Genomic DNA, 25707 nt, shown 5'->3' with positions numbered 1-25707 from the left:
ATAGTGATTAAAAGCCACAGTGCACCTGGGAAACGTTGAGGCTCTTCTCACATGATGATTAAAGTAGTCTGACTCTCTGGGGATATCTTATTACTGAGTCCTCAGGAGCGATCTCACTGCTGTCTTCACATACTACCTGTATAGTTTGGAGTACAGGGCATTTATTAGCATATCAGAGCCTGTCCAGAGATAATATTTCAGAACTGGTACAGTATTTCAAGGGCAGTTTTGTAATTTCTGATCTTTTATCTAGAAATTTTCATTATCAACGAAATCCTAAGTTGATCACCAGGGGTTGAAAAATGAATAAAGAGCAGTTATCAAAAACAGGACATTTATGTGATGTTCTCATTTTTCAAACCACTATATGTAGTAGTACAGTTTTCTAACTTGAGTCATGAATATTCTTACCAAAATCAAGTCGTTCACAACTGGAACAAAGGCTAATTTGTACCGGTCAGTTTCAGAAATTCAAAAATAGTTTTTTACTATCCACAATTAAAAATTAATCTTGTAATAATTTATAATGGAAAAGAATCTGAAAAAGAATACATATATACGTATAACTGAATCACTTTGCTGTATACCTGAAACTAACATAACATTGTAAATCAACTATACTTCAATGAAAAAAAAAGTTTCAAGAGAAAATATTTTAGCATTTAATGTCTTAGTATTAATCAACATCTACTGATTCAAAAGTTAAAAAGTATGTCCCATTAAATGTATGCACTTGAATTATTAAAAAAACTTGGAATTACAATAAAATCCCCAATATTTTGCCCATTATGTAATTAGGTAAATAGAATTATGACAAGGTCGATAATTAGTGATTAGTAATATGCCAAAATAATTTCATACATTTATAAATATATCAAAATCTCTTCTAGTTTCATTATTCTCAGAAACCTAAGAATACCACTCAATGGTCATTTTACTTGTCATTTTCATCAGACACCATTCTTTTTGATTTTGTATTCTACTGAATACATCTTTCCCTGATTACTTTTGTTTTACTGAAAAAAAACCCAAGTCTTTTTCTTGGAAACAAAATGAAGTCTAAATTAATTCAATAGCTGATGAAATTTCACTGAAATTTTAAACAGCTACAAATCCACATTAGCTTTAATATATAGCGAGTACACAATAAAAATTAAAAGAGCTATTTTGGGAGAGTTGATGCAAGTAGAAAAATTGATTAAAGTATATTCACTGAAAGTCCTGTCATCAACATTTTTATTTAGTTTAGTAAATGCTAGAATATAAATACATAACAATATGTTCTTTCTTATCATGGGTAGTCTTTTATATAACTAAAATTCATGGCCAACATTTTACATAACAAAACAACACAAAATAAGAAATCTGTAAATTATCAGAAATGGGACAAGGATATCAGAAAATAATACATTTTATATAAATTATAGAGGACAGTTACAATGAAAACCCATTTCTTTCCTCTCTAACTCAATTTTACAAGATAAAGTCAACACATATTATTCTGCAGACTGCTAAGAGTGCATAAACACTGTGGCTCTTTCAAAAGACAGTGGTCAAAGACAAATGTTATCTTGATGTCATATATTGTTCTTAGTTCTTAACTGGAGTTGAGCTTCCTTTCATAGTCTTCTTTAGGTGATGGTAGTTTGGCAAGATTTTCATCAGGAAATCCAGCTGTAGTGTCTGGGGCTAAAAAGATAAGAAAATTAAGAACTGACCAGCAGAAAGCAAAGAGTATCAGGTAGAGATGATTATCACCATGTCATGGGATTACAGGTGATTTTCACTGACTTTTTTTTTTTTGGCTCTGCCGTGCAGCATGCAGGATCGTAGTTCCCTGACCAGGGATCCAGGGATCGAACCTGTGCCCCTGCAGCGGATCCCATTCACTGACTTATTTTTGCTTCTGTTTTTTCAATTTACAATGAACATACGTTAAGTTTGGTAATAAGAAAAAGCCAAAACATTTTACATATAAAAATATATGTTAATCAGTTTTCAACCTTGCTTTCGTAGATTTCACCTTGGCCTCTAAGAACTGAGAAAGTTCCAAGTATAGTAGACAACACAAGTAAAATACCCCAAGGACACTGCTTTCTACACGACCTACAGAGCACACAGCTGTGACACTCACCTGATCTTGACTCTTCATATACCAGCTTTGCTCAAACTTCCCTCACTGTAAATCTCACTGGGAGTACTTGTGAAAATTATGGACTTTTAGGCCCTTGCCCTAAGAACTTTCTTTCCAAAAGTCTGGGTGAATCCTCTGTAATAAGGACCTTTACACGATCCTTACGATCAGCAAGATAATGGAAAACAGAGTTTCATACACACCATTATGTATTAAACTTCAGATATTCTTGCTCACATAATTCTAATCTCCCTTAACCCAACTCCAGCTTCATTTCTCCCTCTTCAATTGTTTTGCTGTTATGCAGAAAGATAGTGAAAAAATACTGGATTTGTTCTTATTTCCTTTTTGGTCTATAGAGGTAATACTTGCTTATAATAATAGTAATAATAATAAAGGCCAAACATTACAGAATTACAATAACCCAGAAAGAACTGGAATTTTAATTTCTGATAAAATATGGCTAAGAAGCAAAAGCGCTAAATGTCTTGAAAAATACTTTCTTTGGGGAAAGGGAAGGAGGGTGGGTAATATACTGAGTGTGCCAAACAGTGAGGCTCCAAACTTCAATCAGAATGTCTTCTGTCCAAAGGAAGTCCCAAATGCCCTATCTTACTTATCTCCTACTCTAATGTGAAACTCCAAATACATACTTCCCATTATTCTTGGTTATTAGGAGGGGACAATTTCTCATAAGACAGGAAAATATCTAAATATACCTGCATATTCACAAGCTGTGCTTATTTTCAAGGCATCTGTGTTAGTAAACTAATAGCTGAACCCAAGTTGGCTATTCAGTATAAATTTGGTAGGTTCATTCCTTACCCTCGAAGGTTGGTATTTTTAGGAGCAAATCCATATAGTTTGTAAGGCTTGGTGATGCACCTCCAGTGAAAATACATAAGATTAGGAATAACATCACTGGATTTTCTTTTCCCATAATCAATGTGTCATTGTCATCTTTGGACATATTTCTGATATTAAGGACTCAATAATTACAAAGAAATTATAGTTTTAGGAATGTTTCTCTCATGTTTTATTTTAATTATTTGCTTTTTAAACAGCTGACTTGCTGCCCCATTAAAACAATTATGTGGTATTTTGGGAAAATTAGCAGCCCTAGAAAAGACTCTTTTTAAAAGAGAGGTTCTAGTACCTGTGGTCGCTCAGTCTGCACCCGACGAAGGCAGTCTGCGCCATAAATCACTGTGTTCTCAGGGATGACTTCAAACGTGTTCAGGTTGCAGCAGGCCCCAATGATGCAACCACTTGTCAATATTACGTTTCTGCCTACATATGCTGCAGGAAAGACACAGAGAGGACTACCATGTAAGACATTCAATGACTAGAACACTATTTTTTTTCCTAAGATGATGCAAGTCTAAAAATACAAACTGCCCTTAAAAAAATATTAAGAAATCACTTTAGTCCAGAGTTTGTACAGCGCAGAGGCAGGCACCAGACTAGTATCAAGTGCATTCAAAACAGAGCTCTGCTGCTATCTGTGCAATCTTGGGCAAGTCACTGTAAATTCTCTGAGCAAGTTCATCTATAAAATGGAGACCATCCCACTTCACAGTTTGCTGTAAGGAATAAATGAGATAGTAAATGTAAAGTGTCAAGCACAGGTTTGACACATAGCAAGTACACAATAAATAGAAAATGACAGTGGGAATCATCATCATAACTGGTAATCCAAATTAAATAAAAACCATTAAGCAGATTAACAAAAAGCCTAATTTTTTTTTTTTTTAAAGAAAACATTTTCTTTCATGCCAGTCAAGACCAAGAAAGGAAAGGCACTATTCTAAAAAAGTCTTATCACTCCAGTTCTTTCTGGACAAGCTCTTGGAGCTGCTTCCCAGCAGTGATGGTGACTTACACGGCCCCCGCATTGCCCCACCTATGATAAAGTAGCTTACATTTGTTTCTGATGGGCTAGGGGAAAGCAGTCCTGAAATTCAAGAAAGCAAACTGCTAGAGAAACTAATTTTTTTTCTTTAATTCTACAATAACGTTAATCAACTAAATTACCACTGACTCTAGTTTGTTTTTTTTTTTGTTTAAAGGAAGGAAGGAAGTTTTTTTTGGTTTTAAAAAATCATTTATTTATTTATTTATGTTGGGCTGCGGTCGGTTTTCGTTGCTGCGCGCGGGCTTTCTCTAGTTGTGGCGAGCAGGGGCTACTTTTTGCTGTGGTGCATGGCCTTCTCATTGCAGTGGCTTCTCTTGTTGTGGAGCATGGGCTCTAGGCACGCATGCTTTAGTAGTTGTGGCATGTGGGCTCAGTAGTTGTGGCTCACGGGCTCTAGAGCACAGGCTCAGTAGTTGTGGCGCATGGGCTTAGGTGCTCAGCGGCATGTGGGATCTTCCCGGACCAGGTCTCGAACCTGTGTCCCCTGCACTGGCAGGCAATTCTTAACCATTGAGCCACCAGGGAAGTCAGACACTAGTTTTTAGGAGAAATCTTTTTCAAATCTTTCACCTGAAGTTTATGGTTTAACTCAATCCTGATTTAAATGTACATAGCTAGAATTTTAAATTAATGTATGAAACACATTACTAGATTAGGTTCCTTAAAGGCAAAGAATTCATCTCATGGCTGTGTTAGCCCACTTCCAACCACGCCTTCCTTCCAAGCACACCACTTTGCCGTGGTCTGTACTTAGGTTGTTTTCTGGAACACCACAAAGAGAAAGGAGGTAATCAGTTTTCACAATAAAGTTCCAAACATAACTTACCTTTTGATTCAATAACATTATTATCTCCTATTTTCATGGCTTGGGAATCTGTAAGCCAGAGTTAAGTAGCCATTGTGAATATGTTCATCTTTCTTCCCTACTAATTCACTCTGTCCTTATCCTGCACTGGGGCAGAGACAGAGGCATGGGAGGGGCCACGCAGGCTGGCCTGGCCAGAACTCCTTGCCCAGGGCAGTGTGCAAGTAAAGTTTTAATCTTTATATAGAAATATCTCAAGTATAAATAAATGTCTTCTATATTTTTAAAGAAATGAGCACCTTATACCCCGATTTTATGAGTAACATATTTTCACAATTGTTTTAAGGAAATGAAAACTAACACCCAATCACTTAAGGGTAGCACTGTTAATGGCTTGATATATCTTTATGTAAATATGTATAATTCCCTTTATATAACTGGAAATCAAACTGTACAAAATCAAACCGTATAAACGTCTGTAGCTCACTTTATGTGGTTCACTTCCATTTGCAAACCTTATCCCATACCATCAAAAATCTTTAAAAACATAATTGTAAATGACTGCTTAATGGTTCTAGTGGTCCATTTTATGCTTGCAGTTTATTTAAATATTTTGCTATTGTTAAACCTTTAGATTTTCTCCTTCAAGTAGTTTCTATTATAAAATAAGGTTTTGCTGACATCTTGAAAAGATTTTACTATCTTTTTAGAGTATGAAATCAGCAAAGGCACTGGTGACACTTGGGGGGAAAAATGCAAAGAATGAAATATTTTCATCTCCATCCACCACTTCCTTGTATCAGACAACATACTGTCAACCTAAAACTATATAGGAATCAAAAGGACAGAGTGTGGTTCTTAAACCAGGACTGAAGCCAAGATTACTCTATTTCATGTCTACTGCCACTCAGTCACTGTACCTGCCAACAAGATGTAGCAACAGGAGCAAGGTTCCTAAAGGTGAGTGTGAGTTTGTGTGTGCATGCATGCACACCTGAAAACAGCATACTTCTTTTACTCGGGTTATTCAATGGAACAGAGGGGATTATACTGTAAATAAGTCCTTTCAAAGAGCTGGATAGCCTAGTCCTAAAAACATAGTTTATAAATGTTTATATATACACATAATATAAACTACATAATATATAACATATATTACATACGATTATATTATGTGTTAAAAAATAATTATATATATATAATGTAAGTATTTGATAGATAAATTACAATAATTTCTACAGAGGAGATTTAGGTACCAAAAGACAGCTGGAAATGATTTATCTTAAATTATGGCAAAGGATACAACAGCCAACTTCAAACACATTATTGGTGCCAATGATCATAGGTTTGGGCTCTGGATCTTCAGCATCAGGAGTGATATTTTCAGGATGACTATAAAAAGAAGAGACAAATTATCAACAAGTTAACAGTGCAGTAAGCAATTCTGCTGTTTTGGAATTTGGGTTCATTCTCTCAATTTTGCCTCCATCAAGCTTAATATATGTAACGATGTAAGTAATTTCTTAATCCAAGTGAATTATTTATCCTCTATGCTGCAGAAGACTTTATTCTGAGTTGAAAAAGAACTACTGAAATGTAAAGAAGTCATAGGTGTGTACAGAAGGTCAGTCTTTCTTTATTTTTTAAACTCAAAGCCCAGTGTGCCTTTCCCAGGACAAGGTAGAAAAGATGCTGGCTAGGACTTTCGGCTTGTTGAAATGGAATCAAAATCATGCCTAACTTGAAAAATTCCCTTTCTTAATAATCATTCAAGATTGTGAAATGTAAACAGATATTCACATAAAATAATCATTTTATGCTGTTAGGTGGATAGCTGAAACATTTAGAACATAAGATGTTTGTGGTCTAAGAGGAAAAAGCCATTTAAAAACAGTGCTTTATCTCTGACAGCTGAGTTACTGCAGAATATAACTTGTTAATTGACTTACACTAAAAGTGCCAAAATATATTTTAAAAAGAAACTGCCTAATATAGTAAGAAACTCCCAAATCCTAAGTAAGCATTAAGAGAAATCAATCTCTTTATCACAGTTAAGTATTTTCCCAAGGTCTTTATTAAAAATTCCATACACTGTTGCTATAAACTAGGTATAAGCTTGAATTTCCTGCCAAAATTTTACCTAGAAAGCTTTACAAATGCTTATAAAAATTTCACAGGTATTATAGTCTAGTTCACTAAGATCATGTACATGTTCTAATATTTTATAAAGTTTAAAAATTGCCTCCAGAACCCCCAATTTTTCAAATATAATTCTGAGTGTTATCTCTCAAAGCATATGAAAATATATATCAGATTTAAGTTCACATGTCTGGGTATGAGTAATAACATTGCAGCCAGAACCAAGACATCCAACTAAAAGACTATCTGAGGCAGTGAGCACAGCACTGGGCCACTGGGGGTGTCCTCAGGAAATGTTCGCTTCAGGAACAGACGAGGCTGTCATACGTAAGGGGAAGATTATCAGACCGAGACTCGGAGATTCTAGTCATCCACCTACGAGCTATCTCACCTTGGACAAGTCTCTTTACCCCTCTGGTCTTTGCTTTCCTCATTTACTAATTACTTGTGTTGAAAAAGATGCTTAAGATGAATGGATGAAGAAGATGTGGCACATGTATACAATGGAGTATTACTCAGCCATAAAAAGAAACAAAATTGAGTTATTTGTAGTGAGGTGGATGGACATAGTCTGCCATACAGAGTGAAGTAAGTCAGAAAGAGAAAAACAAATACCGTGTGCTAACACATATATATGGAATCTAAAAAAAACAAAACAAAAAAGGTTCTGAAGAACCTAGGGGCAAGACAAGAATAAAGACGCAGACGTAGAGAATGGACTTGAGGACACGGGGAGGGGGAAGGGGAAGCTGGGATGAAGTGAGAGAGTGGCATGGACATATATACACTACCAAATGTAAAATAGCTAGCTAGTGGGAAGCAGCTGTATAGCACAGGGAGATCAGGTCGGTGCTTTGTGACTACCTAGAGGGGTGAGATAGGGAGGGTGGGAGGGAGGGAAACGCAAGAGGGAGGAGATATGGGGATATATGTATATGTATAGCTGATTCACTTTGTTATAAAGCAGAAACTAACACACCATTGTAAAGCAATTATACTCCAATAAAGATGCTAAAAATTAATTAATTTTTTTAAAAAAGAAAAAGATGCTTAGTGTTTCCCTAGTTCTCAAATAGTGGGCTTTCCAGATGTCAGTTGTAAAAGGTCCCTAGAGATGGGGCTGAAATGAATGGCAACACTGTGGCACCTGATTCAGAGCATCTGTAAGAGTCTCACTCACGCATTTATGATGAGCGCCTGTTCTTCTATTAGGTTACCTTCGCCGATCACTATGGGCCCGGCTTCCGCAATGATTCGTGCTTTAGGGTGGATCACTGTCCTGGGTCCTGTTAAAAGTATGGTGAAAAGAAATTACTTTTGGAGGCTGCGCTTCCAAGGAGGCTGTTGGGAGGAACGTTTCCTAAAGTAGGTGCCAGGCACCACACTAGGCACGTTACAAATGTTATCACTGCCGTTCGTGCCAAATCTCAAGCCGAGGTGAGTGGAGACAGCACACGCTTTGGAGCCGGACAGCCCTGGCTCACCCTCTGTTCTGAAGCCTCTGTTATCTCACCGGTGAAATGGGGGCGGTGATAATAACAGTCTTGCAGGGCTGTTTTAAGAATTAGATGAAATAATGTTTGCAGACATAGTATTCTGACATGTAGCCAGCAATAAAAATTAATTCCTTTCCTTCCTTTCCCTCATAAAGGTAAGGCTCTCTTTGCTTACAATGTTGGTGCTTTCTTATGCTAGTGCATTACAGACTTAGTCCTTTTAATTAGCTAATTAATTTATTTATTTTAATTAATTAATTTATTTTTGGCTGTGTTGGGTCTTTGTTGCTGCATGCGGGCTTTCTCTAGTTGCAGCGAGCGGGGACTACTCCTTGTTGCGGTGTGTGGGCTTCTCATTACGGTGGCTTCTTTTGTTGTGCAGCACAGGCTCCAGGCGCACAGGCTTCAGTAGTTGTGGCACGCGGGCTCAGTAGTTGTGGCTCGTGGGCTCTAGAGCTCAGGCTCAGTAGTTGTGGCACACGGGCTTAGTTGCTCCGCGGCATGTGGGATCTTCCCAGACCAGGGCTCGAACCCGTGTCCCCTTCATTGGCAGGCAGATTCTTAACCACTGCGCCACCACGGAAGCCCAAAATTAGTCCTTTTATTAAGGGATTAAGAGGAAATATGGGCGAGATGAGAGTTAGAAAATATGGAGACTAACCTTAGCTTTGTTACTCTGTCACCATCCCTACTGGTCTAGGATGTGATTTTAACCAGGTGAAAGGGGTAACGGCAGGCAGAGGAAGGAGCCAAGCATGGTTACTGGAGTCCTACGACTCTGATAAAAGGAGACCTGAGGCAGTGACTCCAACCTCAAGTCGAGGGGCAGGAAGGGCTCTCATCAAGCCCATTGGCGGGTCAGGGTGAAGGAGGCACTGCACTGCCTAAATCCGGTAACATCTCCTCCCTATAGGCCTAGCATTTGGGTGATAATGAAACCACAGAATCTCTCGCGGCAGCCGTTCTCTCCAACACCCGCCCACCCACCCACCCATACCAAGGCCATTTTTATCTGTAAACAAGCGGACAGGAAGTAACTGACTCTGAAAGTAAGAGAGGGTGGGCAGAAGTGCTGACAGAAAGTGGGAGGGGAGTCAGCTAGATGGCACCGTCCATGAAATTCAGTATTCTACTGTTTTAATAAAGTATATTAATAACTTGTTAATTTATTCAGTAATTATCTGCTTGTGACAGGGCAACCGAAAGGAATGTGTGCTACACTTGCCCTTTTGAGCTTGTTATCTTAAAAACTGGGAATACTTAACATGCTTGCTCAAAAATGTATTAAAATAGAGGCATTCCAGGTGCCCAGAGAATTGGAAGGAATCTCGGTGCAGCTTATTTTTTTCCCTAACAATGAAGAGCTTGGGATTGATAAAGAGGGTGGGGCCCAAGTCAAAGGATGCACAGAGAGTGGCTTTGTTATTTCTGTCACCTCTGGCTCCCCAAATTCTCAGCTACTAAAGTACAATTTCCCTGGCAAATTCTCCTGTTCAGGATAGGAGATTTCAGAATAGAAGACGGGATCACTGAGATCCCCGGGAAGCTTCTCAAGGCGACCATGACTGTGACCACGTGTGCCTTTTTCCTTTGCTAAACACACACACACACACACACACACACACTTATAAAAGGAACACATACTCATTAGAAAAACCTCAATCAAAGCCAAAAGTGAAAGATCCTCTCTCCTCTTGCTAATCCCATTCCCTAGAGATAACTATTCTTAAAAATTTGGAGTATTATTCCAGACTTAAGTACTACTATATACTTAAAATCTATAAATATCACTGTATATAAAATATACTTCATTAGAAAGTTAAAAAATAAAGGAGAAAAAATACGAATTACAAGTACATACTTTTTCAAAAAAACAAGGAATAGTACTTATTCTGCAATTTGCTTTTTCACCTAATAAGTCATGGTGGTTTTTCCATATAAGTATCTAGCTGGCTATTCTTTTTAATGGCTGATTATTATTTCACATCATATGAATATACCATAATTTATTTAACCAATCCCTTAATAAGGGGCATTTAGAAGTTAACACTTTTGGGGAGAGGTGCTAAAACATTTCTGAAACAAACACTGGATTCCTTTGAAATGAGAAATTTCTTACAGGTCTTCCAGCCATGTGAACCAATTTAAATCTGTAGTTTGCACAATACCAGATTTACATTTTACGTCAAAATATTCCATGATAAAGGGACACGATCTTTCTATTTTAGGTTCTTTATAATTAAAGCCCCAGCTAGCACCCCGCCCCTTGTCTAGAAAGTCCAGGCTCTGGCCTTTATCACTTAAAGGCTATGTACTTAATCTCTCAAATGCCTCAGTTTTCTCATCTATAAAAAGATGAGTATGATAACCTACCTCACTGGGCTGAAGTGTGGATTATATAAAATAATGTTTGAAAAGGAGATCATAGTTTTTCAAAATGGGAAGTTTATCATAACCCGACACTAAGAGCTAAGAACTTTATCACAGTAAACAAAATAACTCCTTCTGGTCTGAGAAACAGAAGAAAAGGGAGTGCTTTACTTCCCTGATACTCAGGTACTGGGGTAAAACCTCTTTTTAACCAGGGAGGAAAATTCTTCACCAGGAAAAAGATTAATAATTAATAAAATGAATAATTTTCCATTGCTAGCATTAAAAATCTGACAGGAGGAAGAGATCGTCATGGCTGTGACAGAAAGCAGATCCTTTGCCACAGCTAGATAAGTAGCCAGAGGCACTAGATATTCTGCTGGTACTCAGGCTGCAGCTTTTGACAACAAGCAGCCTTGCAAGAAGCTACCTGAGAAAGGGCTAATAAGACAAAAGTACCACTGGGACCTGTGCTCCTTTAAAAGTTCCTCTAAAGTACAGCTTTGAAAACAATTGGTATTTTCATCTTTCCCTTTCAAAAATAATATAATACATGTTAATTATACAAAAGAAACCCAAAGAGATGAGCACAAATTTTTAAAAATTAAATAATCCCAAATCCCATGTCTTCTTACACAATTTTTAAAAATAATGCTGGGGCTATTTTAGCCAGGTGTTTATTATTGTTATTGTTTTTATCATTATTAATAAGTTTGTTAGTAAGTAACTGGAAAACTGGTTGTAAATCTGATGGCCTTGCCTTGGGATATAAAGCATTATATGAGACCTGTGAGCAGCTGCTGTGAGACCTGTGTTTAGGACAACACCTCCACCTGGTGGCCACACCGCCAAACTACAAGTCTTGGAGTTCAGGGCTGAAATGGCTTGAAGCATGAAAACTATCTACTTCAAGTTGTGATGTTAACAACAAGGTCATGGGTGACAATAAACTGAATAGCTTCCCTTAACCTCTTGTAGGTCTTTTTTGGGCAGAGACTAGAGAGGTTAGTATGTGTATATGAACCACAGGACCTGTGACTGCTAAGACTTAAATTTGGTGAACTCCTTAAAGGAACTTTCTGACTTAGGTGAGTGAGGCTTTGTCTCTGCGCAGCACTGGAGGTCGTCACCAGACAGCCCGGCAACCTGAGCACTAGTCCAAGACACTGGAATGTGAGCACAGTCTGCTCCATACTTTTCTGCACGCAAGAAGCATTTTTACCTAGAATGGGTCTGAATTCAAACCAAGCTGAAGGGTCTTGAGGTTAAAATGCTTTAACAATAAAAATCTGTCACCATGGAAAGTTTTTTTTTAAAAGGCTGCTGTGAACTTTCTTGGCGCTCTTTCTGGCGGGGCAGTTTGTATATTTTCTTACCAAATGTGCTGAAACCCTATTTGGCTTATCTCCTTGTTTGGATAAGTGTGTCTAGAGTCGGAGCTGCCTCACTGGCTGATGAATTATTTTTCTAAATGGTTGGCCGGGCTTGACGCAACCCAGCCAGAAAGACATTCCTTGCATCAAATTTCCATTCCCCTCATTTAGTAAAGGGCATTTTTCCTGTCTATCTTTGCCACAGAAAGCAATCTTTGTGGACATTTTCATATGTCAATAAATAGCTCCAAAAGCCACAAGGTCTCTTTTGAAAATGAAAACAATTCCTTTGACCTGTAAGCTGAAGTATCTTTAAGAACTGCTTTATGTTCAATGAATTTCTCAAGTCAAAGCCACTGTTCTGCTTTATTGAAAAAGATTTCCATATAATGTACATATGAAACTTACATAATGTTATAAACCAATGTTACCTCAATTAAAAAAAGATTTCCACAATAAAAGGGAAGCTTATATTAAAAACTCTAATGGAAAGAATGACAGAATAAGTGGGACAAAGTGCTTCCATCACAAAGCTTTGCCACTGTACTCAGTTCTGCCTTCACATTACGATGTCCCACCAAGCCCTGTCCTAACCCCAGGAGTCTGCCTTCACCCTGTAACAGGACTACAGGACTGTGCTCAGAGCTACCTTTCTGAAATGTTTTTCAGCTTTCAAAAAAAATTTTCAGGAAATAATGCATGGCCCATGAATCAAGGCAAACTAATTAAAAACAGGCTTCATACTATGAAACCTTATTTACCCAAATTATAATTAACGAGAGTGCTGTTATTTTTCCCAAGGTCTGTTTCCTAGCTGCCTCTAATGAAAGGGTCAGGTTCCTGCAGAGCCACAGCCATAGGGTTTCTGGTTAAGGACAATACTTCAAAGCTTCGGACTAGTTACTTTGATAAACCAAATACCTGATTTTCTAGGAAAACAGAAGATCAGGTTTAAAGTTCTACTAACTGAAATATAGCAAAGGAAAAAATTACTTTCCTCCTCAAACATTTCAGAATGGAATAATTTGGTAAGAGTAAAACTGATAAGGGAATGATAAGTTATGTAAAACATCCTGAAAAATCTATTAATTAAACTACACTTAAATTCATTGCCACTTAAGCCAGAAAACAGAGCTTATTAAGTGCTCAAATCTCATACTGTAACAGAAGACTTACATTAGTTGTTCTGATAAATTAAGCAAAAACAAAAACAGCCGTAAGTTGAAAAATAGTCCATTGACAGAGGAATGGATAAAGAAGATGTAGTATATATATACATATATATATATATATACACACACAATGGAATATTACTCAGCCATAAGAAAGAATGAGATAATTCCATTTGCAGCAATAGGGAAGGACCTAGAGATTATCATACTAAGTGAAGTAATTCAGACAAAAACAAATATCATATATTGCTTATATGTGGAATCTAAAAAAATGGTACAAATGAACTTACTTACAAAACAGAAATAGAATCACAGATGTAGAAAACAAACAGCTACCAGGGGGAAAAGGGAGGGGGAGGGATAAACTGGGAGATCAGAACTGACATATACATACCACTGTATATAAAATAGACAACTAATAAGGACCTACTGTATAGCACAGGGAGCTCTACTCAGTACTCTGTAATGACCTATATGGGAAAAGAATCTAAAAAAGAGTGGATAGATGTATATGTATAACTGAGTCACTTTGCTATACAGCAGAAACTAACACAACATTGTAAATCAACTATACTCCAATAAAAATTATTAAAAATAAATAAGAAAATAAAAGTTTCCCTAAGAAGAAAATTTCACCCCCCCCCCAAAAAACACAACACTAAAAATAAAAAAACACAACATGGTAGGGAGAGTGAGATTTAATCAGATAACTTATCTCTACTCTCAGCTTTGATTTAACTTTATATCTCCCAGGAGCTTTTAAAATCTGATGTATTACATCAGAAAAATGAATTAATAGTATCAAAAGATAAGAGATAATTTTATACCAAATATAACATGATAGAAATGACTAAACACCAATACTGGAAAATTTCGATATTTATATATAAAATTAGAGATAAGAAACAGGCACAATGAAAATGAGATAAGAATTGTGTAACACAGAACACTGGGTAACTATATCACTTCTGAATCTTTTCCTTAATTTTCTTTTAAAATATTTATTTATTTATATTTTGGGGCTGCATCAGGTCTTAGCTGCAGCACATGGGCTTCTCTCTAGTTTGGGGTTGGGCATGGGCTCAAGAGTTGCGGCGCGTGGGCCTAATTGCCCTGAGGCCTGTGGGATCCTAGTTCCCCAACCAGGGATCGAACCCGTGTCCCCAGCTCTGGAAGGCAAACTCCCAACCACTGGACCGCCAGGGAAGCCCCTTTCCTTAATTTCAAAAATTGAGATGTTTCTGTAACGTGAGCAAATTTTCTTGTTCTAAAAAACTGGGTCAAAAATAAACCCAACAAATATTAACTTAGATCCATTCTATGATAAACTTCAAATCACTAGTTTTTAAAAAATTACCATTTCTTATGCTACAATCCGTCACTGAAAATCTGTGTTGAACAATCATTTTATATTTTAACCATCAAAGTTGTGCATGATCAGATGGTAATGAGCTTACATGGAAAGTAGATTTAAATACTGTATTTCTTTACATAATTTCAACATTTACAGAAGGCAGGAGGATAAAAGGGATAAACAAAGGGGAGAAGCACAAAGGAACAAAAGACAGAGGGGGAACAGAAAAGCGAGCGCTGATTCCTGAAGCCTCCAGGCCCCAGTCCTATGTAGTGGTCCAGCTCTCCTTTTCACAGGATAAAGCCTTTACTGCTATTCTAGGGATGCTTTGCAAGGACAGGACCTGTTATTTCAAATCTGAAACACACACACAAACACACACAAACATATATGTATACCTGTGCGTACATTTATGCCTGTAGAGACATTTATACCGTCTATATATCTACTATACAGTAGATACTGAACACTTATTGTTTAAAGTGAGGAAGAAGTAGAAATGAGAGGGAAAGTAAGTATTATAATTTATTTTCCTTCTAATTACAGAACACCTTGTGGGCTACTATTAGATGTTATTCCTCGAATCATGAAGAAAACCATAAAAATACTAGAATAAAAATGCAGAGGAGGGACTTCCCTGGCGGTCCAGTGGTTAAGACTCCATGCTCCCAATGCAGGGGGCTCGGGTTCAATCCCTGGCTGGGGAACTAAGAGCCCACATGAGGCCAAAAAAAAAAGCAGGCAAAATGCACAGGAACATTTTGATAAACATGTGACCATCATAATTTCTCCTCATAAAAAGTTTGCAAGTGTTAAGAGTTAACAAAGAGTTAATACAGCACTGGAAAGAAAGAGCCATCATCTAAACTTTGAAATTCTGTCCATTTAAAATATTATAATTAAATAAATCCAACCTGGCAAATTCCTAATGATGTTCCATAATACTGGCATGATCTTTTTAGTAATTTAATGCTGTATTTCCTTTATTTATTTATTTGGTTACGCTGGGTCTTAGTTGTGGCAGGCGGGCTCCTTAGTTGTGGTTCATGGGCTCCTTAGTTGTGGCTTGCCGGCTCCTTAGTTGTGGCATGCGAACTCTTAGTTGTGGCATGCATGTGGGGTCTAATTCCCTGACCAGGGATCGAACCCAGGCCTCCTGCATTGGGAGTGCAGAGTCTTAACCACTGGGCCACCAGGGAAGTCCCCAATACAGGCACAATCTTAACTGGTTTTATAAGACATGATGCCTGAAGTGGCTGGAGGCTTAGACTTACTAAAATTAAAAAAAATTTTTTTTTCTTTTACACATACTGTTAGTATAAGGGAACAAGGCATATCTACTCTCTGAAAGTGTACTTAATTCCCTGAAAGCTCTACTCCAGCAACACACAGTGGCTAGTAAAGATGGGCTCACATTAATAAAGCTACCAGGGCACCATGTCCAGTGAAAACACATGTAAAAGAACTAGAATGTGCTAAAATGTGCATTTGGGGGAATTTAATCATGTTCATATAAGCAAGTTGTCTCATGTTAAATTGTTCATTTGATTTAAATGTTGGACTTCACCTCTAACAAGGCTACACTGATTTTAAAGTGTGATTAGCCAACGTTTATTGAGTGCTTACTATCTGTTAGGTATTGGGCAATGACTTTCACAAATATTCTTTTATTTATTTATTTATTTATTTATTTATTTGCGGTACGTGAGGCCTCTCACTGTTGCGGCCTCTCGCGTTGCGGAGCACAGGCTCTGGACGCACAGGCTCAGCGGCCATGGCTCACAGGCCCAGCCGCTCTGCGGCATGTGGGATCTTCCTGGACCGGGGCATGAACCCGCGTCCCCTGCATCGGCAGGCGGACTCTCAACCACTGCGCCACCAGGGAAGCCCCACAAATATTCTTTTATTTTTAATCCTTCAAAAACCTATAAGGTAAAAAAAAACAAAACAAAAAAGCCTCTGAGGGAGGCACTCCTATTTTGCCTGTGACAAAAGCTGCTAACTACCACTGAATATCCATTCTTTCCTTTTGCCTTGTAACAGAACCCAATAAGGGGGCAGCAACGTGTCCAGTTCAGACTACATCTCCCAGCCTTCTCTGTAGCTAAGTGTGTCCATGAGACCGAGACCAAGGCAAAAGACCGTGTGGAACTTTCAGGAAGACTATTTTTTTTTTTTTTTTTTTTTTTTTTGCGTTATGCGGGCCTCTCACTGTTGTGGCCTCTCTCATTGCGGAGCACAGGGTCCGGACGCGCAGGCTCAGCGGCCATGGCTCACGGGCCCAGCCTCTCTGCAGCATGTGGGATCTTCCTGGACCAGGGCACGAACCCGTGTCCCCTGCATTGGCAGGCAGACTCTCAACCACTGCGCTACCAGGGAAGCCCTCAGGAAGACTATTTAAGGGGAGCTGATGCACTGGGAGGTACACCCTTTGTCTCCGCTCCTCCCCTTTCTTATCCAAGATCACTCTTCGTGCTCTAGCCATCACATCCTGGCCTGCAAGGCTGGAGTTCCCAGACAATCAACTGACAGGCCCTGAATTGCCTACCCCTGGGCTTTTTACGTAAGGGAGTAAACCTTTGAGTGTGTAAGCCACCACTACAAGCAGTTGAACCTAATTCTGATACACACAATTACACAGATGGGGAAAATGAGACAGGTTAAGTGACATGCCAGAGGTAACTCAGCAGGTTAAGAGCGAGGATGCTACCTCAAGTCTGTCAGGCTCCGTGGTTTATACTCTTAATAGAATGTAAGCTCTGTGAAGGCAGTACCTTTGTCTGCTGTGTTCACTGCTGGGTCCCTAGTGCTAGCACAGTGCCTGGCACGTAGTAGGTACACAATAGCTGTCTCTCAAATAAAAGACTTTATTATATTGCCTTGTTAGTTTGTCAGACATGAGTTTAAATATAGACTCCATCACACTAAATTCTTTTAGAAATATTAAACACTTAGAGAAATACACTGTTTCTCAATAAAATTAGGGCATCAGTCAAACATAGAAAATAATACCTAATGAATTGTAAAGCACTGAAATAAATCACAATTCTTGAGAAACAACACTAATGGGCTATTTTCTTACCTATAGTTACATCACCCTTGATTTCACTCTCTACACACACAACTGCTCCAGGTGCAATCTTCACACTGTAGGAAAAAAAGGTAACATTCATCACGCGTAAAGTTTAAAAATACTGTTAGAGAAGCTATCTTGACACTGCAATGAGAAAAAGGTTAAAACAAATTGAGGGAAAAATGAAAAATAAACTGTAAGATTTAATATATTATAAACTTCTCAGGTGGCACACCATCTACTGAGCTAAAATTATTTATCATGCATTCTTAAAATGCTTGAGAGGAAAAGAGGCTTTGGACTCTTTTAACACCCACATTGTTTCTAAATAGCAAAAAGCTCAAAACAATCTAGGTATTCATTAGTAGGGAACTGTTAATAAATTATGGTATACTATGAACTAATATACAGCATAATAAAGAATGAATAATCCTGTATGTAAAGAGTTGGAATGATCTCCAAGCTACATCGTTAAGTCAACAAAATCAAAGCCAGAGATGGACAGTAACATGCCAGTATTTTGGTTAAGAAGAGGAAAAAGAGGGCTTCCCTGGTGGCGCAGTGGTTGAGAGTCTGCCTGCCGATGCAGGGGATGCGGGTTCGTGCCCCGGTCCGGGAAGATCCCACATGCCGCGGAGCGGCTGGGCCCGTGAGCCATGGCCGCTGAGCCTGCGCGTCTGGAGCCTGTGCTCCACAACGGGAGAGGCCACAACAGTGAGAGGCCCGTGTACCGCCAAAAAAAAAAAAAAAGAAGAGGAAAAAGAATGTTCATTCAAAATATTTAACAATGCAGCAATGTAATATTAATATAGAAATCAATGTAGAAATTTAAAATTTATAAATATTCCTATTTATTCTCTATGTATATGATAAAACTGCTGATCAAGTGATAAACTGTAGTGCAAATTATTCAAAAAATTAATAATTTCCAAATAATTTATTAATGTTTTTGATATTCTGCTGTGGTCTTTTGTTGGACACAGCTGAATCTAGCTAAATGCTGCCCTAGCTGAGCCATGAGCTGACATGAAGAACTGTACCAAATGACTTCCCCATTAAACTGATAATCGTTAAGTAACTCGTAGTCATTAATAATTTTTCTTAGTAGTAATGGTATTATTCATGGTGTTAAATCTGCTCTCAGTTTCTATGAAATAACAATACCATTTTAGATATTTCTATTTTATATCTGTGTGGATTTTTCAAAATTTTGATTTCTAGCTGTTCATTGCAAGTTTATAGGAATACAATAATTTTGTATATTGACCTTGTATCTTGCAACCTTGCTAAACCCACTTAGTTCAAGTAGTTTTATAGATTCTCTGGGATTTTCCATGTAAACCAGTTTCATGTAAACAATTTTGTTATCTGTGGATAGGGACAGTTTTATTTCTTCTTTTCCAATTTGTATTCATATTATTTCTTTTTCTTCCCTTATTGTCCTGGCTAAGACTTCCAGTATGATATTAAGTAGAAGAGTGTTGAAACCAGACATCCTTGCCATGTTCTAGCTCTACAAGATAAACAAAACCTATCAAAGTTTCTTCTAAGACATGAACTTTGCATTTCAAGTAAATTACTAAAACCTGGTATACAACAGTTGAAGTTTTCTTGACTTGCATGTTACAGCCTTGATTTATAAATTTTTCAAAAAATTGTTTTCTCATTTCAGTAAATATCATATTTATATTTAAATATTTGTATCACCACCAGCAAGGACTAGAAATCTAGAGTGCAATGATTCACTCATATCAATATCATTAAGTTCTATAAATATTCATGTATGAAAATACTTATTTATTGATTTATTTTTAATTAATTATTTATCTATCTTTGGCTGCACTGGGTCTTTGCTGCTGAGCGCGGGCTTTCTCTAGTTGCTGTGAGCGGGGGCTACTCTTCACTGCGGTGTGCAGGCTTCTCATAGCAGTGGATTCTCTTGTTGCGGAGCATGGGCTCTCTCTAGGCGTGCGGGCTTCAGTAGTTGTGGCACTCGGGCTCAGTAGTTGTGGCTTGCGGGCTCTAGAGCGCAGGCTCAGTAGTTGTGGCATATGGGCTTAGTTGCTCTGTGGCATGTGGGATCTTCCCGGACCAGGGCTCGAACCCGTGTCCCCTGCATTGGCAGGCGGGTTCTTAACCACTGTACCACCAGGGAAGTCCCTACTTGCTTATTTTTAACATACAGTAGATACTATAAACAAATTTAATGGTACTTTCCATTTGTGTTTCATGTCTTTTTTGGATACTTCTTTGATTTTAAAAAATATTATTGCAAAGTTTTATTTTTTCAAATGTTTTACTCTGAAACAGATTCATGTTTTTAAAATTTGTCCTCCTTGATGACTGAAAACTTTCATTATATGTAACATGAACTTAAACAAGACAACCTTACCATTCTAATAAAATACTTAAGTGTTTAGCACATTCAGCTTTTCTGAAATGACTTTTGAGCATCATTTACAACTGGTGCAACGTGTACAGTAGTACTAGTGTGTAACTGCTTAATATTTGTATTTTCTTGGATATTTCCAAACTATCTCTGGAAGAACAGGTAAGAAACAATCAATACTCACTGCCTTCAGAGAGAGGAGCTAGATAGCAGGGAAACAAAGGTAGATGGAAGATTTTTTTTCATTATATATCATTTTTTAAATTGTTTGCATTTTGAATCACACAAATGCATTACCTATCCAATCAATCAATCAACAGCTGATCAAATTTTCTTAAGGCCAGGTACTAAAGAAGTCCTGGATATGTTTCCATAATCAGGGTGAAACTTTATCCACTTTCCTGAAAAAGTCCCCCTCAAATCATAATCCCTAAAAGGGTCTCCCCCTTTATCTAAAAATACTTTCATGTAACTTGTAAGTATCATTTAATGAATTTTAGACTCCTTAGTTTCCCTTTAAGACCAGTTTTTCTGTTCTTCAAATCATTTCTCCCACCGCTTCAGCAACAATCCTCTTTAACCAAGGAAAAAATGATTATTTTTCATTAGCATTACTTCTCATTACTTTCAGTCTCCAAATAAATAAACTGCTATCACAAATATAACCTGATTACACCACATGCACAATGGCATGGGTTAGAATATTTCTAGACCACTGTTCATAACTGTTCTGTGTCATATTACACCCAGGATGCTTGATATCGTACTAGCAGAAACATGACACAAGTCAATGGAGGGAAGAAATGAAAGGCTGTGTTATGAGATAAATGTGAATACTTGGAATATTCAATATGGTTATATTCTGGCCCATTTCTTATCTCATATTAGTTTGTTCAGGGTGATGAGGTGTTTTGTTTTTCCTTTAATGACAGCTATCCAATGATGATGCAGCTGTAATTTAACTGAGACACTAGGACATTTCTGGTGGCAGTATCAGGACACCTCTTTGAAATTACTGTACCAATATGCATCAGGAATCATAAAAATATTCATAATGTGTGATCTGGGAAATCTATTTCTGGAGTTCTATCATCAAGAATTCAATAGGAGGAAAATATATGTACAAATTGGTCATTATAATATTATTCAGAACAGTGAAACATTCATTGTTAATAACCTTGATAGCCATAAAAAGGGAGAGGTAATGAAATAAAATATTGCCACCAGCTTACTGGAACACTGTGTACTCCTTAACAATAAAAACAAGGTAATACTAGCTTTTCACAGAAAAAGTCAGCCCACCCCTGGTCTACATGGACAACTTATCTCTCCTTTCAAAATACCACTAAAACAACAGTAAAGGAATAAAAGAAGTACTATTCCCAAAGAGCAAGGGAGACGAGGTAACAGCAGATGAAAGATGTCAAGACTTTCAGAAGCCTGTAGGCAGCAGGAAGAGAGTCACTGAGAGGCTTAGCTTGGAGGCACCAGGCACTAGGGAAGGGGAGAAAAGTGAGGCAACCAAGCAGTCAGATGTCTGCCCCCGTCCCCATCCTCAGGGGCACAGCCGGGTGATGACTGGCCCCTCCATGAGGCGCTGCACTTAAGATATCAAGCCAAAGCCAGGTGACAATGACGGGCAGAGCAACAGTGAGACCACCAGCACCCCTTCCCCATGTGCCCTCCTGGCCTCAAACAGAATTTCAGGCAGCAAGGAGATAAGATGGTGATACTTTTCTACAGAAACTACCAGACATCCTGAGTTCTTCAATGAAAGGCTCAGCTTCCTGCCTGACTTGCTCTACCCTGAAACACATCAGAGGACAAGCCTAATGCATACACCTGGAGCTCCCAGCTGTGCTGTTCTCACGCTTAACAATGGACAGAACGGACAGAAGGCCATTATCAGATACATCCAGGAAGCCTCCAACGAGGAAGGAAAAAACCCAAAACAAACAGGAAGAAAAAGTAGTTTGAGGAAACACAGTTAATTCAGATAGTAGAAGAAAACATTAAAAACACACAACGCTTATAATTGAGAGAAATGAGACACTACTGCATAAATCAAGACAGAAGCCTATGAAAAAGGAACAGAGTCTAAGAAACAGGTCCTAGAAATAAAAAACATGACTAATATTTAAAATTCACTAGAAGGATGGAGGTTAAAAAAAGAGCTCTCCCAGAAAGTAGAACAAAATGTAAAAAAAAAAAAGAGAAAAGGCAAGACGGTTAGAGGACCAATACATGAAGTATAAAAGTAATCCCAATAAAAGTAATATTGAAAGGAGAAAAGAGAGATATTGGAGAATAAACTATGAAAGAATAACACAAGAAAATTCCCCAGGACAAAGGCTATCAATCTCCACTCCGGAAGGACTCAGTGAATGCAAAACACCCATGGGCAAGTACCATTATCATAAACATTTTGACCACTATAGAGAAGATCCTCAAAAGTTTCCAGGGGTGGGGGGTGGGACAGTCACACACGGAGGGGAAGAAATAATCGGAATGGCATCAGATTTCTTAAGAGCAATACTGGATACTACAACACCAGCAAACAATGCCTACAGAAATCTGAGTGAAAACTACTTTTAACCTAGAGCTGTTTATCCAGCCAAACTAGCAAACAACTACGGAAGGAAAATAAAGACATTTTTAGACTTGCAAACTCTAAAAAAAAATATCTCCTATGCACTCTTTATTATGAAGCTAATGAAGGATGTACTTAGCTAAATAAAAGTAAACCAACAGACAAGACAGATTCTAGAAACAGAGGCTCCAGCGTGCAAGGACAGAGGGAAACATCAGGATAACAGCCGTGCATCAGTCTTAGAGAGCAAAGTTGACAGAGGACTTCAAAGGGAAGATTTCTAGGAAAAAAGAAAAAAACCAGAAAGATTATGTGATGAGCATTTGTAAAAAATTTTAAATTTTTTAAAATTAAAAAAATTTTAAATATTTTTTAAAATTTTAAATATTTTTAAATATTTTTATTATATAGGAACAGCACAGCTAGGAGCTCCAGGTATATGCATAATATTTTTAAATATTTTTAAATATCACCACTTCCTTACTGATGTGAAAAACTAAAAAAAGACGTGCAAGAATTCTTCTTCCATAAATTTCTGTGAACAAACCTTCCTACCACAAAGTATTTTTAAAGCTCTAAGTAAAAAGAATATCAAACCAAAAACTAATAATCCCTGGGTCTATCTTCAAGAAATGTTGTTGAGATTAGACACAGCTATGTCTGCTCCCATCATTTTAACAGGCACTGACTTTCTACAAGGAACAAGTTAATAAAATTTTAAAATGATCCATCTGGGTTACTATGTGTCACTTGTCTGCTGAAACCACAGAAAATATAAAACCTTTCTACTGAATAGAAGAAAGAAAAAACTTCAGTAACATGAAGTAGAAAACAGAAAATGGTCCAAACCTCTCATTTTCTAGATGAGGAAACTGAAACCCAGAGACTTTAAATGTCTTGAAGCAAAGTTCATTTCCGGGACATCATTATCCTAACACCAGTCATCTCTTTTCTGTTAGCTTCAAAGTTTCCTGGAAACATCCTGTCATTTTGGATATTCTTTCTGTGACAGCTGAATGATGCTGCCCTTGAATGTATCAACATTTGTAAATGTTTTTTCAAGTTGGTTTGTGTGTTTAAAAAAGCAATTTTATTAAGCTCTGGACAAATAAATTAATCTCTATAAAACATCTCATTTTAGACATGATTTCCCAACCCAGTTTTCCATTCCCTCAGCCTCCCTCTCGCTATGATTTTTTTTATGAAAAAAGTATTATCTAACGTTTAACTTATCCTGGGCAAGCGACAACAGGTGAGACTCAAAAATGCCCTGTCTTCAGTTTTATGCAGAAGGAAGAGGCTCCAGGCAGTGTGTGTTACAATCAGCACACTTTGTGAGGCAGGAATAATTAAACTCACCGCTAGATCAATTAAAACGTGGTCCGAATATCTCCACGTAGACCTCACTGTACCTGGGAGTGATGGGGCGGACGGGGAAACAGGCAGCTGGCAGAAGGCTTAGCCAAAGACCTACCTATTAAAACAACAATCAACACCACCTTCATCTCCACTGCACACCACTATACACTGTGCATAATATTCCTTTCCTCTTTATCTTATGAAAAAGATTACAATTACCTGCCTAAAGAGAAGAAAAACCTAAATGTTAATTTATGGCACCCAAAACAAGGTTTGTCGGTTTTCTTTTTCAGGGAGAGTCACCAGAGAGTGCTCAACACTGCTGCTGTGGAAAACAGTTTAACTTAAGCGTGTCCCCATCCCAGCCGCTCCTTTCCACCCAGAGTGTCCAGCCAGTAAGACCACTGGAGAAGCAACCCCAGGGCCTGTCCCCACGCGTCTACAAAGCAGCTAGTTCTGGTCCAGGTGCGGCCCCCCTGGAGCCCGTCTACACAAACACAGCGCCCACGACAGGCACGAAGGGATTGGGGAGCGGCCGGCACTCCCACGTGTGTCGAGGACACAGGGCAGCTACAGGCGCCCCGAAGGCAGCGTCAAGAAAGGGGACAGGTCCTCTGTGTCCGGGGCGGGGGACAACACCCTCCTCCCCTCGCAGCCCCGCCCGAGACCGCTTCCGCGCAGGCGCGTGGCGGAGGAGAGCCGGAGAGGTCGCGGAGGGACCGAGAACCCGGCCCCATTCCGTATACCTTCCCGGGCCGCTCTACCGCTACTCCGTCGTCCCCTCCCTCCGCGGACGCCCAGGTCTGGGCCTTAGGAACCGTCTAAGCCGGGCGCCCGGGATCTAAGACACCATCTAAGGCCCCACCACAGGCGACCAGGAACAGGTTCCACCCCTGCGGAGAGGACAGAACAGGGTTTTCTCAGGCAGCGACCCACCTTTTTTGAGTCTTTTCCGCCATGGTTTGGGCCTGACCTCCAGTTGGATCTACACAACCGCCTGGGCAAAGCGACGATCTCTACGAACGATTGCAGAGGCTGGCAGGATCGGGAAGGGGCGGAGCCTGGGGCTGCTCGCGGGGGCGGGGGCGGGGGCGGGGCCGGCTCTGGTTTAAGGTTCCACTTCGCTGGGGTAAGCGGGTTTGTGCCAGGGGGCGGTGCATGGCCACCATCTGGTTTTAGAGCAATCCGGGGATCGATGGACTCGGATTTAAAACAGCCGTTTAGTTTGATCCAACGCACGTCATTGTGACCTCATTATACCCACTGTTCATTCTCAGTCTCCTTTCCTTAAGCATCTTACTGCTAAACGCTGGGCCCTTTTCCCTTTCAGTGTGAGCTCGTTATTCCCGTAAATTAAGTGCCCTCTACCTGCTGTCGGTCTCAGGTTAATATCTCTAATTCTGTCCTCCTTGCTGGGCTGATTATTCGATTGCCTACTTCACCTGTCCACTTGGGTGCCTCAAGGTCTTATGAAACCTAAAATGTCCAGAACAGAGCTTTTGATTTACGCCCTTGCCCTCTCTCCAGAGGATCCAAGT

General features: G+C 38.8%; 1 protein-coding gene across 3 annotated transcripts; it reads right to left on the bottom strand.

The window, feature by feature from the left end:
* Positions 1-1219: 1219 nt before the first annotated feature.
* On the bottom strand, positions 1220-25218 carry DCTN6 (dynactin subunit 6). 3 transcript variants are annotated; one of them, XM_089903701.1, is made up of 9 exons: positions 25106-25181; positions 24170-24284; positions 22974-23090; positions 17841-17905; positions 8174-8279; positions 6158-6246; positions 4876-4923; positions 3291-3433; positions 1220-1689 (listed from the first exon to the last, which is right to left on the bottom strand). In XM_089903701.1, the coding sequence occupies exons 3-9, from the start codon at positions 23042-23044 to the stop codon at positions 1591-1593; spliced, it is 621 nt and encodes a 206-aa protein (XP_089759827.1). In that variant the 5' UTR covers positions 23045-23090; positions 24170-24284; positions 25106-25181; the 3' UTR covers positions 1220-1590. The 3 variants fall into 3 exon arrangements, with proteins under 3 accessions (XP_089759827.1, XP_089759826.1, XP_022426847.1); XM_089903700.1 differs by lacking the exon at positions 24170-24284 and having other exon boundaries at positions 25106-25206; XM_022571139.3 differs by lacking the exons at positions 22974-23090; positions 24170-24284 and having other exon boundaries at positions 25106-25218.
* Positions 25219-25707: the final 489 nt, after the last annotated feature.

Source organism: Delphinapterus leucas, chromosome 21, assembly GCF_059928025.1.
Source record: "Delphinapterus leucas isolate spDelLeu-1000000601 "Yukka" chromosome 21, BTC_Dleu_Yukka2, whole genome shotgun sequence".
NCBI classification, from domain to species: domain Eukaryota; kingdom Metazoa; phylum Chordata; class Mammalia; order Artiodactyla; family Monodontidae; genus Delphinapterus; species Delphinapterus leucas.
The sequence above is the reverse complement of the archived record's forward strand: the minus strand, read 5'-3'. Positions and strand labels throughout refer to the sequence as shown.

What these genes read in the sequence shown, in the direction of transcription:
- DCTN6 (XM_089903700.1), bottom strand. Translation starts at nt 25,128, where the DNA reads ATGGCGGAAAAGACTCAAAAAAG. An exon ending in CTGTTTCTAGAATCTGTCTT is followed by an intron (nt 17,906 to 22,973) that starts GTCTGTTGGTTT and finishes TTTTTCCTACAG; the next exon opens with TGTGAAGATTGCACCTGGAG. An exon ending in CAGGCGCTCATCATAAATGC is followed by an intron (nt 6,247 to 8,173) that starts GTGAGTGAGACT and finishes TTCTTTTTATAG; the next exon opens with TCATCCTGAAAATATCACTC.